Raw genomic sequence first — 17,448 nt, 5'->3', positions numbered from 1 at the left:
CAACATTGTTTCAAAGAACAATGGACAACGCCGAGGAAAAAAGTGAAACTCAAAGGAAAGCGCAACCACCTGCACCTTATGAGTACCCTATGGAATGGGATATTAGAAAGGTTGGACAAAATTAGCCTAAGGATTCAAAAGCCAGGCCTGGGTCTTGTCATTGCTGTTCATTTGCTGCCTTCCTTGCAAGAATTCACCACAAGCTTCCGATCTCAGTTTGACTATTTTGAGATGCAAGCGAAAAGAATTGGGAAGTGAAGGTGATGAGTCCTACATGCAAACCACAAATGTTCTGTAACCCAAATACTTCCAGATGGCAAAGTGAGGAAGGAGGAAATCGGAAGTTGAGTGCTGTTCTCCTCTCCTTCACCAGCTAAGTTGAGAACTGAAAAGAAGAAGTGAACGTTGTGCTGAACTGTAATGCATGCCAGCACTACTCAGCGCTTACCCAAATGATTTAAAGCCTCAGCTTATCCCCAAAATGGATCAATTTTCAGCATTTATAAGATACTGTGATGTGCAGGGTGAGTATGCTCCTGAAATCATCACATTTTTGCACGACCAAGGTCTGAGTAATGTCTTCCTGACTGTTTGCATCATGTTGAGGCTGTATTGGACTGTGCCCATTGCCAGCTGCGGAGCAGAGCGAGCGTTCTCAAAGCTTACCTTAATACTCAAAGCTCAGGGGGAGAGATAGCTCAGTGGTTTGAGCATTGGCCTGCTAAACCTAGGGTTGTGAGTTCAATCCTTGAGGGGGCCATTTAGGGATCGGGGGCAAAAATTGGGGATTGGTCCTGCTTTGAGCAGGAGGTTGGACTAGGTGACCTCCTGAAGTCCCTTCCAACCCTGATATTCTATGATTCTATGAATACAAAAATGTCTTCTGCCAATGATGGCAGAAGCAAAGCCCAGAGCTGAACGGGCTGCATTTTGCACACTGCCATTGCCCAGACGGAGCGGGGTGGGAGGGTCAGACCTGCATGTTGGTGAGGATGAGGAGGATCCCACCAATGGAGAGCAGACACATAGCCGGGAAGAGGATCAGCGCAGTGGCTGCAGGAGACACACAAGCACCACATGTCAGGGAGCTGCACACCACAGACACGTACCATACACCGCACACACCAAGGCACCAGGCACGCACACAGACAGCAAGTGCAACACACACACAGGGACATACACTATCGGGCTTTTTAACAAGCCCCAGTGAGTGTGACACACACACACATGCACAATCATGAGATATAACAATTCCTTGCGAGTGTAGCACACACACACCCATCTGGCCTCAACAAACCCCAGTGAATGTACACACACACACACACACACAGAGTCAGGTCTCATAACAAGATGCAGCGTAACACACACATGCACACACACAAAAGTAGGCCTCATAACAAGCCCCAGCGAGTGTCACACCCACACCCACACACCCTGTCGGGCCTCCTAACAAGCCTCAGCGAGTGTCACACACACAAAATTGGGCCTCATAACAAGCCCCAGTGCGTGTCACACATACACAGACCCTGTCGGGCCTCGTAACAAGCCCTAGCAAATGTCACACGCACACACACACACACACACACACACTGTCAGACCTCATAACAAGCCCCAGCGAGTGTCACACACACACACACACCCTGTTGGGCCTCATAACAAGCCCCAGCTAGTGTCACAGACACAGACACATCTGTCAGGCCTTGTAACAAGCCCCAGCGAGTGTCACACACACAGACACAGAGGTAGGTGGCCAGCCACACTCGCCCAGAGGGGACTCCAAGTGACGGTGGCTCAGGACTGACTCTCTCTGCCCAGAAGGAGGCAGAGCTGCGCCCAGAGCCCAATCATAAGCGGAGACAGAGTTACCGGCCCAGTGGGGGTGCTCCTACACTGAAGGGCTGGGTCCCCCCAGTGCTGCCATGAGGGTGCTTGGTGCCCCAACCCCAGCTCAGGTCATCAAGAGGTACCCTGCCCCATTGCGCCCCACATGCAGAGGCCTCACCTGCTGTGGAGAAGGCAATAAGCAGCGTGCCGCTGGTGTAGAGGGATCTGAAACACACATACACAGGGCTATGCTGGGGGAGCGACCGGGGGTGCGGGGCAGAGGACACCCCCTCCCCACTGTGGCTCCTGTCCCACATGAGGAGGCTGCAGCTCCCATCACAGCTCTGGGGATGGGGGGAGTAAGGGAGGGGCTAACTGAAGGCAGTGGTGGAGTAGACAGTGGGGGAGCTAGACACTTGGGGTGCAAGGGGGGCAGGGAGAGGGAGTGGAAGGAAGAAGGAGGACAGGGAAGGGGTGATGGTGGGGGTGGGGGACAGGGAAGGATGGGGGACAGAGGCAGGATTTAACCCCACAGTCAAGGCAGTGGAGGGCAGGAGACAGGGCTGGGAGGGGGGCCCAAGTGAGCCAGGAGCCGCAGGCTGGAAGCTGCAAACACTGGTTGTACCCCAGGGGATGCTGGGAGCAATAAAAGTGGGTTGGCTGTGCACGACAAGGGAAGGGACGGAACAGGTGACACTACGTGGTGGCTGGGGCAGAGCTGGGTTGGGGTCAGGGGGCTATTGGTGGGTGTTGGCAGCTGGGGCACAAATGGTCACAGCATGGCCCTGGACACTGGGGCTCAGGCCAGTCAGCTTGTCTGCACCTGGGATACTGACCCCAGTACTGCACCGCTCTAAAGAGTGAAGAACCGGGTCCCCCAGGGAGTTACCCTGGTCTCAGGACAGCCAGGAATGGTACAGCCTGACTGGTTAATATACCTGGGCAGACCTGCCCTCAGTTAGTGCCCTTCCTGAATGGGATAGATAGATGGCTAGATGGATGGGGTGCTTGTAGACAGATGGATGGATGGATGGATTGGGTGTATGTAGATGGATGGATAGATGGATGGATGGGGTGTATGTGAGTGGAGGGATGTATGGGATGGATGGATGGATGGATGGATGGATGGATGGATGGGGTGTATGTAGATCGATCAATCAATGGAGGCTATGTCGATGGATGGATGGATGGATGGATGGATGGATGGATGGATGGATGGATGGATGGATGGAAGTGGGGGTTGTATGTCAATAGATGGATGGATTGGGTGGGTGGGGTGTATGTCAATAGATGGACGGATAGATGGATGAATTGGGTGAATGTGGATGGATGGATGGATGGATGGATGGAGGGAGTGTATGTTGGTGGATGGATGGATGGATGGATGGATGGATGGATGGTGTTAGGACATAGATATTCAGGCCTGTTTGCAAAGGCCTATACTTTAAGAATGTAGGTATATGTTTATCATTTAGCTAGTTATAGAGGTATAAAAGAAAGAATCAAAATCACTGTCTGACTGTATAAGGCCTTTTCTCACTGTGACAGTCTGAGGCCCTGTTCTTAGGCTAAGGCCTTTGGCTAAGCAGCAGAGGCAGCCATAAGCTGGGAAGCGAACGGTCACATCCTCACATTCCAAACCAGTCACATTGAAATAAGGTGCTATTGGGCTGTTGGGAATACAATCCTGTCCTGATTGTGCCTATCACCTCCAGAGAAAGGGAAGTGCCTAGAAGGCACTTTTAAAAAAGGGAAGAAGGAGGATCCTGGGAACTACAGGCCAGTCAGCCTCACCTCAGTCACTGGAAAAATCATGGAGCAGGTCCTCAAGGAATCCATTCTGAAGCACTTAGAGGAGAGGAAAGTGATCAGGAACAGTCAGCATGGATTCACCAAGGGCAAGTCATGCCTGACTAATCTAATTGCCTTCTATGACGAGATAACTGGCTCTGTGGATGAAGGGAAAGCAGTGGACATGTTGTTCCTTGACTTTAGCAAAGCTTTTGACATGGTCTCCCACAGTATTCTTGCCAGCAAGTTAAAGAAGTATGGGCTGGATGAATGGACTATAAGGTGGATAGAAAGCTGTCTAGATTGTCGGGCTCAACGGGTAGTGATCAATGGCTCCATGTCTAGTTGGCAGCTGGTATCAAGTGGAGTGCTCCAGGGGTCGGTCCTGGGGCCAGTTTTGTTCAATATCTTCATTAATGATCTGGAGGATGGTGTGGATTGCACCCTCAGCAAGTTTGCAGATGACACTAAACTGGGAGGAGTGGTAGATACGCTGGAGGGTAGGGATAGGATACAGAGGGACATAGACAAATTGGAGGATTGGGCCAAAAGAAATCTGATGAGGTTCAACAAGGACAAGTGCAGAGTCCTGCACTTAGGACGGAAGAATCCAATGCACCACTACAGATAAGGGACCAAATAGCTTGGCAGCAGTTCTGCAGAAAAGGACCTAGGGGTTACAGTGGACGAGAAGCTGGATATGAGTCAACAGCATGCCCTTGTTGCCAAGAAGGCCAATGGCATTTTGGGATGTATACGTAGGGGCATTGCCAGCAGATCGAGGGACGTGATCGTTCCCCTCTATTCGACATTGGTGAGGCCTCATCTGGAGTACTGTGTCCAGTTTTGGGCCCCACACTACAAGAAGGATGTGGAAAAATTGGAAAGAGTCCAGCGGAGGGCAACAAAAATGATTAGGGGACTGGAACACATGACTTATGAGGAGAGGCTGAGGGAACTGGGATTGTTTAGCCTGCAGAAGAGAAGAATGAGGGGGGATTTGATAGCTGCTTTCAACTACCTGAAAGGGGGTTCCAAAGAGGATGGATCTAGACTGTTCTCAGTGGTAGCAGATGACAGAACAAGGAGTAATGGGGGAAGTTTAGGTTGGATATTAGGAAAAACTTTTTCACGACGAGGGTGGTGAAACACTGGAATGCGTTACCTAGGGAGGGTGGTGGAATCTCCTTCCCTGGAAGTTTTTAAGGTCAGGCTTGACAAAGCCCTGGCTGGGATGATTTAGTTGGGGATTGGTCCTGCTTTGAGCAGGGGGTTGGACTAGATGACCTCCTGAGGTCCCTTCCAACCCTCATATTCTATGATTCTATGTAAAAGGAAACTTAGTTTGACAGCATCCTGTCTGGCAAGAACTCACTTATCAATAGCTGGGATGTGAAATCCTCATTTCTTTCAGAGTAGCAGCCATGTTATTCTGTATCCGCAAAAAGAAAAGGAGTACTTGTGGCACCTTAGAGACTAACAAATTTATTTGAGTAGCTCAAATAAATTTGTTAGTCTCTAAGGTGCCACAAGTACTCCTTTTCTTTTTCCTCATTTCTTTGTTGTTCTATCCCCATTTCCCTATTGTTTGTCTGCATAATCTCTGTCTGGTTCTGTGATTGTTTCTATCTGCTGTATTATTCATTTTTCTGGGTGTAAACTAATTAAGGTGGTGGGATATAATTGGTTAAATAATCATGTTACAATATGTTAGAATTGGTTAATTAAATTTCAGTAAAATGATTGGTTAAGCTATAGCTAAGCAGAACTCAAGTTTTACTATATAGTCTGCAATCAGGAAGAAAGTGGGGGAATGGGAATGGGGAATGGGGGTGGGGGAACTGGAATCATGTTTTGCTAAGGGGGAGGAAATTGGAATCATGTTTTGCTAAAGGGGGAATGGGAACAGGGACACAGGCAAGGTTCTGTGTTGTCAGAGCTGGGAATGGGGACACTAAGGAAGGAAATTGGAATCATTGCTTGATGGAAGTTTACCCCAATAAACATCGAATTGTTTGCACCTTTGGACTTCGGGTATTGTGGCGCTCTGTTCATGCGAGAAGGACCAGGGAAGTGAGCGGGTGAAGGAATATGCCCCTAACAGATGGATGGATGGATGGGGTGTATGTAGATTGATCAATCAATGGAGGGCATGTCGATGGATTGATGGAGGGTATGTCGATGGATGCAGATCAATCAATCGATTGATGGAGGGGATGTTGATGGATGGATGGATGGGATGTATGTCAATAGAGAGATGGATAGACAGATAGCTACCTGCATTCTTTCACCTCTCAGGCACGGATCAAGACCTCGGGAGGGCAAAGGCATGTGTCAGAGGCCCAGGCAGTGGGTGGCTAACCTTAGCCCTGTGGCAGGGCCTGGATCCCTAGGAGGGGGCTGGCTGAACCCTGCCAAGCACAGGGGGAGTGGATGAGCCCTAGTGGGGGCAGGTGGCACCTGGAGCCTTTTGCCTGGAGGCCAGTGGGTCCAGTTAGTGCCAGTACCCCCCACCTCATAGCCGGAGCCTCCTCCCCAGCCCAGGCAGCAGGCCTTTGCTTTGACTGCCATGGGCTCTGGGGCTGGCCCACAGCATCCTGGTGAAGGAGCTCACCTGAGCGGGAGGGACTGGAGCTGCAGAGCTCCCAGCAGAGCCCCAGAAGCAGCAGCCCCAGCTCTGCAGTGTGGACGGGTGAGGGAACAGCTTGTGGGTAAGCAAGCAGTGAGCACTTCCTTCTGGGCACTTGTGCAACCTTAGCAGTAGCCTGCTGGCCATGCTCTGGGGTGCAGGGGAGTTAGCCCAGAGCCAGCTGCACCAGTGCCCCGGGCCCAGTCGCATACAGGACCTGCTGACTTAGTCCCTGGCCAGTTAACAGATACTAACTCAGCCAAGGAGAAACAAATGAGCTGCAGGTTCCCTGGAGCCTTAAGGGCAAGGGACAGCTGGCAAACACCAGTCCCAGCTGTGGGGAGGGGCCTGTGCTGGGGGGGCTGACCCTGTGAAAGTGTGGAGGGGCAGGGTCTGTGAGGCTGGCTGCTACAGGCACTGATCTGTGGGACCAGGCAGGGCCGTGCTGGGCGGGAGTCAGATGGGCTCACTGGATAACCTGGGCTGGGCGTGGTCCCTGATTTTCACTGCATTGTGGGGAGAGCGAGGAAGAGAAACAACCAAAGAAAGAAAGAGTGGGGAGGGATGGGGATCCTGTCCTGGGGAACCTTCTCCCCTCCCCCCGACTCCATGGGGTTTATCCTACACACACACACTAGCCAGACTCATGGAGATGAGGCCTGGCTCCAGAGGGGAGAGCGCCCCATCCCCCACCCCCGGGTCCCCAGGGATCCTAGGGGAGGGGTTCCGGAGGGGATTCAGTTCATGGGGAGGGATCCAAGAGGAGGGTCCCAGTGGGGTGGGGTGGGACCCAGAGAAGGTCCTAGTGGAGGGGGCTAAGGGTCGCAGTGGGGGTGGTGCAGCAGCCCAGTGGGAGTATCCCACGGGGTGGATCCCTAGGCCCCACTCCCCCACACTCACATGGCCAGCAAGCGGGCTGGCAGAGTGCCAAAGCGGTCAAAGATGTAGCCAGTGGGGAAGGTCATGAAGTTGTTCATGAAGGAGCCGACAGTGAAGATGAGTGACAGCTGCTCGTCCTGTGCCCGGCAGTCTGGGGAGAACATGGCCTGAGACACTGAACTGACCAACCCACCCCCACAGCTCCCACATGCCCCTCATGGACTCTGACACCCCCCCACACACACACCCCCTCCTGGATCCCAACACCCCTACAGGACCCTAACATGGATTCACCCCCAGACACGGACCCCCTGCCCTGACACCCCATCCCATCCCATACACACAGCCCCCACGCCCGCTACCCTCCCTCACACCATTCACTCATGGCCCCTCACATGCCCCCTCCTCCGCCACACCCATGGCCCAAGAGGGTGTCTAGGGGAAATGGGTGGCACTGGGCCAGAGGGGAGCTCAAGGTTGGGAACCAGAAAAGGAAGGAACCTTAATTTAGGGATATGCAAATGAGACAATGCATAGTCCTGAATATGCAAATAAGGGTGTTGCATTATTTGCATATCCTCATCAGCCTTCTGGCTCCGGTGCAGCACCTGAGATGGAGACATCCCCCTATCCCCCCGGCCCCTGCTTTGATGCCCCATCCCCCTCCAGCACTGCCCACTCCCCTGCAGCGCTCACCCCTGCCACTCTAGTGCTGCCCCCTGCCGTACCTGGGCCCTGCGTGCCATTGCCCGTGCCGTTAGCCGCTGGCACACACAGCTCCTCGAAGTAGTGCATGTCCTTGAGCACATAAACCAATGAGGCCCAGCCAAAGATGATGCCGGCAAAGCAAATGCATTCCAGCAGGCCTGAGAGCAGCGTGCCCAGCCGCTTGGCCAGCCCTGCGCCCTGCTCCTCCATGGCACCCTGTCCGCTTCCCTTCTGCTCCTGGGAGGGTCCCTTTCTGAGCCTGGAACCACAAAGAGACACTCCAGGAGGTCAACAGTTTGCAAAGAGAGCCCATGCCCGGTGCTGAGATGCAGCTGCTTCTGGGGAAGGGGGGGGATCAGATGTTCATACAGGGTTCCCCCACCCAACACTGAGATGCAGCTGCCTCGGGGGAAATCTATATCCTAATATGCGGGCTAGGAAAGACGTTGGTAAAGTACAGATGAGGAACAGTCAAATGTAAGCATCCCGTTTAAACACAACACATGGAGGTAAGCAACTGCATATAGACAACATGCACAAGTGCTTATACACAGATGCTAGACATCGAAATACTAAGCTGGATGAACCTGAGTGCCTGGCATTAGTGTCAGTATCCCCCACCTGATATAACAGGCAGCACAGAAATTTGATGGAATGAGGATAATCCATGGGACACAAATACCAGGTAGGAGGGTATGAGAGAGCAGGTTGTGCTGGTGGGGGAGTGGCACTGTATGGGAAAGAAAGCAACAAGTCAAATAAAGTAAAAATCTTAAACTACTCAAACAGTTCTATGGAAACTCTATGGATAGAAACTCCATGCTTGAACAATGAAAGTAGAGCAATAGGGATATACTACCGAACATATGACTGTGAAATGCTCAAGGACATCAGGGAGGCTAAAATAACACAAAACCCAATAATAATGGGGATTTCAACTTTCCCCATATTGACTGGGTACATGTCACCCAAGACAGGATGCGGAGATAAAGTTTATAGACACCATAAATGGCAGCTTCTCAGAGCAGCTAGTCCTGGAACCCACAAGGGGAAAGAGGATTCTTGATTTAGTCCTCAGTGGCACACAGAATCTGACCTCGGGGTGAATACAGCTGAATCACTTGGTAATAGTGGCCATAATGTGGTTAAATTTTGCAGCCATGTAGGGGAGGAAATCCAAAAAAACCACCACACTCATACTTAACTTTACAAAGGGGAATGACAAAAATGAGGATGGTAGTTAGATGGAAATTAAAAAGAGTAGTGCCAAGGGTAAAACACCTGCAAGCAGCATGGAGATACTTACAAACACCATCCGAGAGGCTCAGACAAAACCCACCCCCCAAATCCAAAAAGATGGCAGGAGGACTAAACAGCGAAGTAATGGAGACTGCTAGAGGCAAAAAGTAAGGAACAAAAGATGTATCCAGCTGGAACCAAAGAGAAATTGAGTGTGGCAAACTGGAATGAACCCTCTGGGAAACAGGCCAGCGCATGGGGGGAGGTCTTGTGAAAAATGCCACTGGATCCTCCATGCCCTTGGAAAGTTCAAGAGACCTTGGTAGCATTGGGATTAGCACTGACTGTGTGAGGACAGCACCCCCTACTGATCCTCTGCCCCGCTCCCTGCAGCACAGCACCCCCTAGCATCACACTGGGGCACTGGTGTCAGCACTGACTGTGCAGGGACAGCTCCCCCTCGTGAGCCCCTGCCCTGCTCCCTGAAGCACAGCGCCCCCAGCACTCAGGTCTGCACTGACTCTGAGGAGAGTGTGCCCTCTACCGAACCATTTGGGTTTCTCCCAGTCCCCCATCCCAGAGCTCCCCTGACTTAGTGGGAGGCCTGCAGGGTCAGAGTGAGTGTCACTTCCCCAGCGGAGATGTCTGTATTAGCTGCCACCTGCACAGAGCCAGGGGCAGATGGGTGTTGCAGACCCCAGGGCATGGCCACTAGTTAAGTCGAGGGGATGGAAGGCCATAAGGGTCGAGGAAGTCTCCCTGCTGTAGGCCTAAGGGCTTCTTGTCAACCCCCCTTAATAGAACTCAGGCCTGGCTGGTTTGAGTAAGCTCTTTTGCTCTTAAAACAATGTTGCAGTTGTAGATAATGCCTCATAGTGTAAGGTTTGCTGACGCCAAGTTAAAGATAACAGGAGAGACAGCTACAAGGCCAGACAGGATGTTCTGGTTGTTTAAGTTGCTAGGAATGCTTGTTAGAGGTTGCAGGAAATAATCATTGTTTAACCCATATAAGGAAGGCAGAGTATTTGTGCAAAGCTTTGATTGGCTGATGTGTAGTGCAATAGCATTAAGGAATATAAAAGTGTGCGTAATGACCTGCTCTGATGTGCAGGATTTGAGATTTCTCTCCCTGTACCTTTCTTTGGAATTCCAAATAAACTTCTATGCTTCTCCACCCTGCTGTGTTTATTGGGTGACGCACACCGGGCAACGAACCCCTGCTGTTGTTTTGACTCTGGGCACTGGGTGCTGGCAACATGGGGGATCAGTAGGGGACATGTGCTGAGCTCAGCGCAAATGAATGTGGCGGTGGGGAAAATGAGGGACATGGATCAGGGAACCAACAAAAGCCTCCCCCTCCGTCTTCCATGCTCCTCCCCCTCCTTCTCTCTGTGCCTCTTTGCCCAGCCTGGACTATGTTGGGGGCTCTGGCACTGTGCCGAGGCTGAGGCGGAGCCAGTCGGGTTACTCCCTGCCCCCCAGTGCCGAGAATCAGCTCCTCACCCTGGGCAGGCTGTGCTCTGGGGACGATAAGGGCCTGGCTGGTGCTGGCCGAGCGTGGGAGCCAGCGCCTTGGGTACTGGCAAGGACAATCCTGTCAGCAGGATTTTAATGCTGAGCTAGGAAGGACACCGGGGACACTCAGGGGCAGGGCCAAGGGCAGTGATTTATGACATCCCCAGGGGACCAGCTCCCTGGAGCCCCTTGGCAGGGTGACCTGGACTCAGCACTCCAGGACCCTGGTGGGATTATAGAGACAGAGCTGGAGGGCCAGAGGCAGAATGGCCCAGGGTCTAAATCACTAGCCTGCCGCTCAGGAGATTGGGTTCTAGTCCTACCCTCTGCTGGGCCTATGGGCAAGTCACTGCCCTGCTCTGTGCCTCTGTTTCCCCATCTGCCTTGTCTAATTGGAGTGTGAGCTCTTTGGGGCGGGGCCTGACTCTCACTATGTCTGTGCAGCACCTGGCACAACAGGGCCCTGATCTCAGCTAGGGCAGGGCCTGTCTCTCGCTGTGTGTCTGGGCAGTTTCTGGTGCAAAGGGGCCCAGATCTCACTTGGGGCAGGGCCTGTCTCTCACTGTGTGTCTGGGCAGCACCTGGCACAATGGAGCTCTGATCTCTGGGTGCTATTGAAATAGAAACAGCAGCCAAACGGCAGATGCCCGCAGAGCCCAACAAATTGTTCCCACTGAATCATTTACTCTGAGCATTTCCATCAGCCCCAGTCACAGGGGATCCGTCTGCAGGACTGTGACCAGGAGGCTGGTGGGAATCCAGGCAGGGCCACCCACACAGTGCAGTTTGTGATCCCCGTTTGGGCTCATGTGATGTAGCCATGTGGCACGAACACTGCAATCGCCAGCACCATGAGGACAGAACCGGTCTGGAAACTAGCTGTTAGTGTCAGCAGAGCCCCTGGGCTGTGTAAAGGGACCAGGAGCAGGGCGGGGCTGGAATGTGCTTCCATAGTGCCAGGGAGAGGAGTCACAGGATTCCCTGCTAACCACCCACCCATCGCCTCGCCCTTTATTTATCCCATATGCACCCACTAGCCTTCCACTCTTCTGTTCGTGTATTCCATCCGCACCTGCCAACCCCACACACTGCACCTGTCCCCTACTCACCCTCTGTCTATCCATCCAGCCCCATACACCTCATCTTTCTTCCCATCTATCTCCCGCCCTTCATATGATGATCATTGTCACACTGTCTGACCACAGTATATACACCAGCGGGAAGGAAGAGGCAGGTGTATTCTTTAGATAGATAGATAGATATCCCAGCCCCTAGGTGACAGCCTTCCCCAGCTCTGGCCTCTAGACTGGGGGTGCACGGGTGACTCATTAATGGCACGTTGCTGTATTGAAGCCTGTTCCTCTCAGCTGTGGGTGGTGGGAAATGTTATAAATAATCATCTGCATTTCTATGGCAGCGACACATGCCACTATCCAGGCGCTCCCCCCTCCCCCATGCATGGAGCCCCATCGCCATGGTATGTGCCTGATCCCCAACTCCCCGAAGGGGAAACTCAGGCACAACCAGGGGCTGTCTCATTCCAGGCTACATACCCTGGAGCAAAGGCCAGATCCCCCTCAGCCCTGACCCTCATGCACCCTGTGTGAGTTGGCACGCATATGTGTGACACAACTGCCATGCAGCCTTTGTGAGATGTCACGCATGTGTGTGATACAACTGCCAGGCAGTGGGTGTGTGGTGTCATGTGTGTCATACAACTGCCATGCAGCCTGTCAGGTGTCACATGTGTCAGACTTGACTGCCGTGCAGCATGTGAGATGTCATGTGTGCGATATGACTGACATGCAGTGTGTGTGTGAGGTGTCACACGTGTGCAATGAGACCCTATGTAGCATGTGTGCAACACAACTGCCATGCAGTGTGTGTGCAACATGTCACATGGATGTGTGTGACATGACAACCAGGCAGTGTGTGTGTCATGCCCCCTTGCAGTATGTGCAACACAACCCTATGAAATGTGTATGTGCAATGTCACACGCATGTGTAACATGACAACTGTGCAGCCTGTGTGTGACCCAACAGCTGTGCAAAGTGTGTGGAGATAGATAGATAGATCCATCACTGACAATTTTTCAATCAAGGGGGGCCGGTTTCTAATGATTTGGGGGCAGGTCTCTGGCCTGTGTTATCCAGGAGGTCAGGCTAGATGATCACAACGTTCACGTCTGGCTTTGGAATCTATATGTGTGTAACACAGCAGCCACGTAGAGTGCCTGACACCAACCCGTGCAGCATACATGTGCCATGTCACTTGTGTTACCTGACCTCTGTGCACCATGTGCACCTGGGATTCTTCGCTTGCTGTCACCACCAGGGGCCCTGCTTTTCCCCAGGGCAAATGCCCACCCAACTCGCAGCCCGCAGCTTTCCCTGCAAGGAGCAGCCTTCCAGCCTGACACAGCCCAAGAGACACAACGTGCATTGCCCTGGGGGAGGAATGGCAGTGTCGGGATCAGCTGGCTGCCAGCACCCCACTCCCTACGTGTGTCACTAGGCATCACTGCTCTCTGCCCTTGCACATGCTCCGAGCTAGACAGACACAAACCCAGGGGCATCCTCCCTACTTCCCAGGGAGTCTGAGATCCCACATATAGGGCAGGGACACTACCAGCTGCCCTGTCCCCATATTCCCTGGCTGGGGCACAGGGTCAGCGAGCGTAACAGGGGTGGGGGCTGAAAGGGTGGAGGCACCAAGGCACTGACCATGGCCAGTGGCCTGGCTGCCCTGCTCCACCTGCAACCCAGCCCTTCCTTGGTGTCTCTCCCACTTACCTGATCATCTACCAACTCCATACATACCCCTCCATCTATCCATCCATCTGCAACACCCCATCTATCCATCCATCCGCAACACCCCATCTATCCATCCATCCAGTCATAGAATCCTAAAATACCAGGGTTGGAAGGGACCTCAGGAGGTCATCTAGTCCAACCCCCTGCTCAAAGCAGGACCAATCCCCAACTAAATCATCCCAGCCAGGGCTTTGTCAAGCCTGATCTTAAAAACCTCAAAGGAAGGAGATTCCACCACCTCCCTAGGTAATGCATTCCAGTGCTTCACCACCCTCCTAGTGAAAAAGTTTTTCCTAATATCCAACCCAGAACTCCCCCGCTGCAACTTGAGACCATTACTCCTCGTTCTGTCATCTGCTGTCACTGAGAACAGTCTAGATCCATCCTCTTTGGAACCCCCTTTCAGGTAGTTGAAAGCAGCTATCAAATCCCCCCTCATTCTTCTCTTCCGCAGACTAAACAATCCCAGTTCCCTCAGCCTCTCCTCATAAATCATGTGTTCCACTCCCCTAATCATTTTTGTTGCCCTCCGCTGGATGCTTTCCAATTTTTTCACATCCTTCTTGTAGTGTGGGGCCCAAAACTAGACACAGTACTTCAGATGAGGCCTCACCAACGTCGAATAGACTCATAGAATCATAGAATCATAGAATATCAGGGTTGGAAGGGACCCCAGAAGGTCATCTAGTCCAACCCCCTGCTCGAAGCAGGACCAATTCCCAGTTAAATCATCCCAGCCAGGGCTTTGTCAAGCCTGACCTTAAAAACCTCTAAGGAAGGAGATTCTACCACCTCCCTAGGTAACGCATTCCAGTGTTTCACCACCCTCTTAGTGAAAAAGTTTTTCCTAATATCCAATCTAAACCTCCCTCACTGCAACTTGAGACCATTACTCCTCGTTCTGTCATCTGCTACCATTGAGAACAGTCTAGAGCCATCCTCTTTGGAACCCCCTTTCAGGTAGTTGAAAGCAGCTATCAAATCCCCCCCCATTCTTCTCTTCTGCAGGCTAAACAATCCCAGCTCCCTCAGCCTCTCCTCATAACTCATGTGTTCCAGACCCCTAATCATTTTTGTTGCCCTTCGCTGGACTCTCTCCAATTTATCCACATCCTTCTTGAAGTGTGGGGCCCAAAACTGGACACAGTACTCCAGATGAGGCCTCACCAATGTCGAATAGAGGGGAATGATCACGTCCCTCGATCTGCTCGCTATGCCCCTACTTATACATCCCAAAATGCCATTGGCCTTCTTGGCAACAAGGGCACACTGCTGACTCATATCCAGCTTCTCGTCCACTGTCACCCCTAGGTCCTTTTCCGCAGAACTGCTGCCTAGCCATTCGGTCCCTAGTCTGTAGCTGTGCATTGGGTTCTTCCGTCCTAAGTGCAGGACCCTGCACTTATCCTTATTGAACCTCATCAGATTTCTTTTGGCCCAAACCTCCAATTTGTCTAGGTCCTTCTGTATCCTATCCCTCCCCTCCAGCGTATCTACCACTCCTCCCAGTTTAGTATCATCCGCAATAGATGATACTAAATAGAGGGGAACGATCACGTCCCTCGATCTGCTGGCAATGCCCCTACTTATACAGCCCAAAATCCCATTGGCCTTCTTGGCAACAAGGGCAAACTGTTGACTCATATCCAGCTTCTCGTCCACTGTAACCCCTAGGTCCTTTTCTGCAGAACTGCTGCCGAGCCATTCGGTCCCTTATCTGTAGCGGTGCATGGGATTCTTCTATCCTAAGTGCAGGACTCTGCACTTGTCCTTGTGAACCTCATCAGATTTCTTTTGGCCCAATCCTCTAACTTGTCTAGGGCCCTCTGTATCCTATCCCTACCCTCCAACATATCTACCTCTCCTCCCAGTTTAGTGTCATCTGCAGACTTGCTGAGGGTGCAATCCACGCCATCCTCCAGATTATTTATGAAGATATTGAACAAAACCGGCCCCAGGACCCACCCTTGGGGCACTCCACTTGATACCGGCTGCCAACTAGACATGGAGCCATTGATCACTACCCGTTGAGCCCGACAATCTAGCCAACTTTCTATCCACCTTATAGTCCATTCATCCATCCATGCATCCGCATACAATATATCTGCATACACCCCTCTATCAAACTATCTGCATGCTCCCCATCTGTCTATCTGCAGATACTCTATCAATCTATCTGCTTACACCCTATCTAATCTATCTATCCCATGCACACCTTTCTTTCTTTCTTTCTTTCTTTCTTTCTTTCTTTCTTTCTTTCTTTCTTTCTTTCTTTCTTTCTTTCTTTCTTTCTTTCTTTCAATTCTCCTCTCTCCCTCTCTCTGTCCCCCATCCCCAGATTATCTGGGAACCTCCTGAACAGTAATGCCTTCCCATCTCTCCCCCCTTTGCGCCCCATGCCCTCCCCCCAGTGTCTGAGTCACTCATCCTTAGCAGCAGCCAGAGCCACCTCCCCCTCCCCCTACATCACTCACGATGCATCTGTTTTCTCTTAGGCTATCTCTACACTAGCACTTTTGTCCGTAAAAGTTTGTCACTCAGGGGTGTGATAAAAAACACACCCCGACTGACATACGTTTCACCAGTAAAAGCGCTGGTGTGGAAAGTGCTGTGTCGGCGGGACATAGCTACTGCCGCTCATTGGCATTGGTTTAATTAGGCTGGCAGGAGACTCTTTCCCATGGGCATGGAGCGGCTACGTGGGAGACATTACATGGTGCAGCTGCTGCGATAAAGCTGTGCCGCGGGAAGGTCTGTAGTGTAGACACAGCCTGAGCCACGTCACCAGCTAAGTATTTCCAAAGCCCCCCACACCCTTGCCCCTCCCCCATCCACCCTTCCCTATGTTGTCCCCCAGGTGCCTGGCTGGGCACTTGCGAGATCTGGGGTGGAGGGTGTCAAGCAATGGGGCAGCAGATGGCAGGGGGGCAGCAGTGCCAGAGGGACACAGCCTACCTGACCCCTGCACAACCAGCATCCCCCTCCTCTGCTCTTGCCCCTTCTCCTGCAAATCTCTGGGCCCCTCCCAAAACAGATGGACGGGGAGACTCACCGTGGGTCACCAGCTCAGGAGCAGGGCTGTTTGCACCGGACTACCAACAGCATGAGAGCACAGCCAAGAAACTCCAGGGAACGCCCTCTCCTCCCTCCCCACTCTGTCCCTCTTCCCAGCTCCACCCCCGCCTCTGCCCCCTCCCAGGAAACAGACGTTGGACTGAGCACTCACTGCTCACACGCACACATGCTCATGCATGCACACACAGCACACACGGATACATGCACACACCCAGCACATATACACATACACTCCACTCATACATGTACACACATGCACATACATGCTGCATGCACACACAACACGCACACTCACACACACACACGCAAACACACGCACTGTTGCAAATCCCTGCTACCTTGCCCTGCCCCCCCCAACGCCCAGTTGCTCTCAGGGGCTGTCACAGGGCACTGTTGAAAAAGGGATTGTCCCTTTTGCACGTCACAACATAGTATCAGACACGGTCCACTGACCTACCCCTTCTTTCATCGCCATCAGGTGACAAAAAGTCCTCAGTACCACCCTTGTTCACCTGGTGTACCTTTGGCCCCAGCCCTCCATGCGGGGCAAGTTTATAACCCTTAGCCTCCTGGCTGAGGCAGACAATAGCAGTCTGGGGCTCCAGCCCTCTGGGCAGGGCAGAACAGTCTATATCAATGATCCCCGGCTGTAATGCCTAGTGGCAAGCACGGGGTGAGGGTAGGGATATCCAGTTCCATCCTACTCCACTGGGTTCCGACCAGTGCTTAATTTGTGACAGGGCTTGGCAGGGCTGAGCTCTAGCACCTCCGGGCTTGGCAGTTCACAGTCCCAGCCCCACTGGGCTTGGCAGTTCACAGCCCCAGCACTTCTGAGGTTGGCCGTTCATACTCCAGCACCTCTGGGCTTGGCAATTCACAGCCCTGGCACTTCTAGGTCTGCCGTGGCAGTTATGAACGTAAAAAAATTGCTTAAGCCCCAGCACCTCTTTCATTACAAATTACGCCCTGGTTCT

At 52.4% G+C, this 17,448-nt stretch overlaps 1 protein-coding gene across 11 annotated transcripts in view; it reads right to left on the bottom strand.

Annotated features, from left to right (window-relative positions):
- Window positions 1-16,557, bottom strand: part of SLC43A3 (solute carrier family 43 member 3) — a 33,714-nt gene extending 17,157 nt beyond the window's left edge. For 10 of the 11 annotated variants that reach the window (XM_073346791.2, XM_073346798.2, XM_073346790.2 and 7 more), the window contains exons 1-5: window positions 16,452-16,556; window positions 7,852-8,090; window positions 7,145-7,274; window positions 2,003-2,049; window positions 977-1,053 (exon numbers count right to left, since the gene is read on the bottom strand). In XM_073346791.2, the coding sequence (XP_073202892.1) occupies window positions 977-1,053; window positions 2,003-2,049; window positions 7,145-7,274; window positions 7,852-8,041 (444 nt within the window). In that variant the 5' untranslated portion in view covers window positions 8,042-8,090; window positions 16,452-16,556. Of the gene's footprint in view, window positions 1-976; window positions 1,054-2,002; window positions 2,050-7,144; window positions 7,275-7,851; window positions 8,091-16,451 lie in introns of all 11 variants that reach the window. The other variant, XM_073346795.2, reaches the window with a different exon arrangement.
- Window positions 16,558-17,448: the final 891 nt, after the last annotated feature.

The sequence above is a fragment of the Lepidochelys kempii genome, chromosome 6 (assembly GCF_965140285.1).
Source record: "Lepidochelys kempii isolate rLepKem1 chromosome 6, rLepKem1.hap1, whole genome shotgun sequence".
In the NCBI taxonomy this organism is placed as follows: domain Eukaryota; kingdom Metazoa; phylum Chordata; order Testudines; family Cheloniidae; genus Lepidochelys; species Lepidochelys kempii.
Note: the sequence above shows the minus strand (reverse complement) of the source record. Positions and strands in the feature narration are given on the sequence as shown.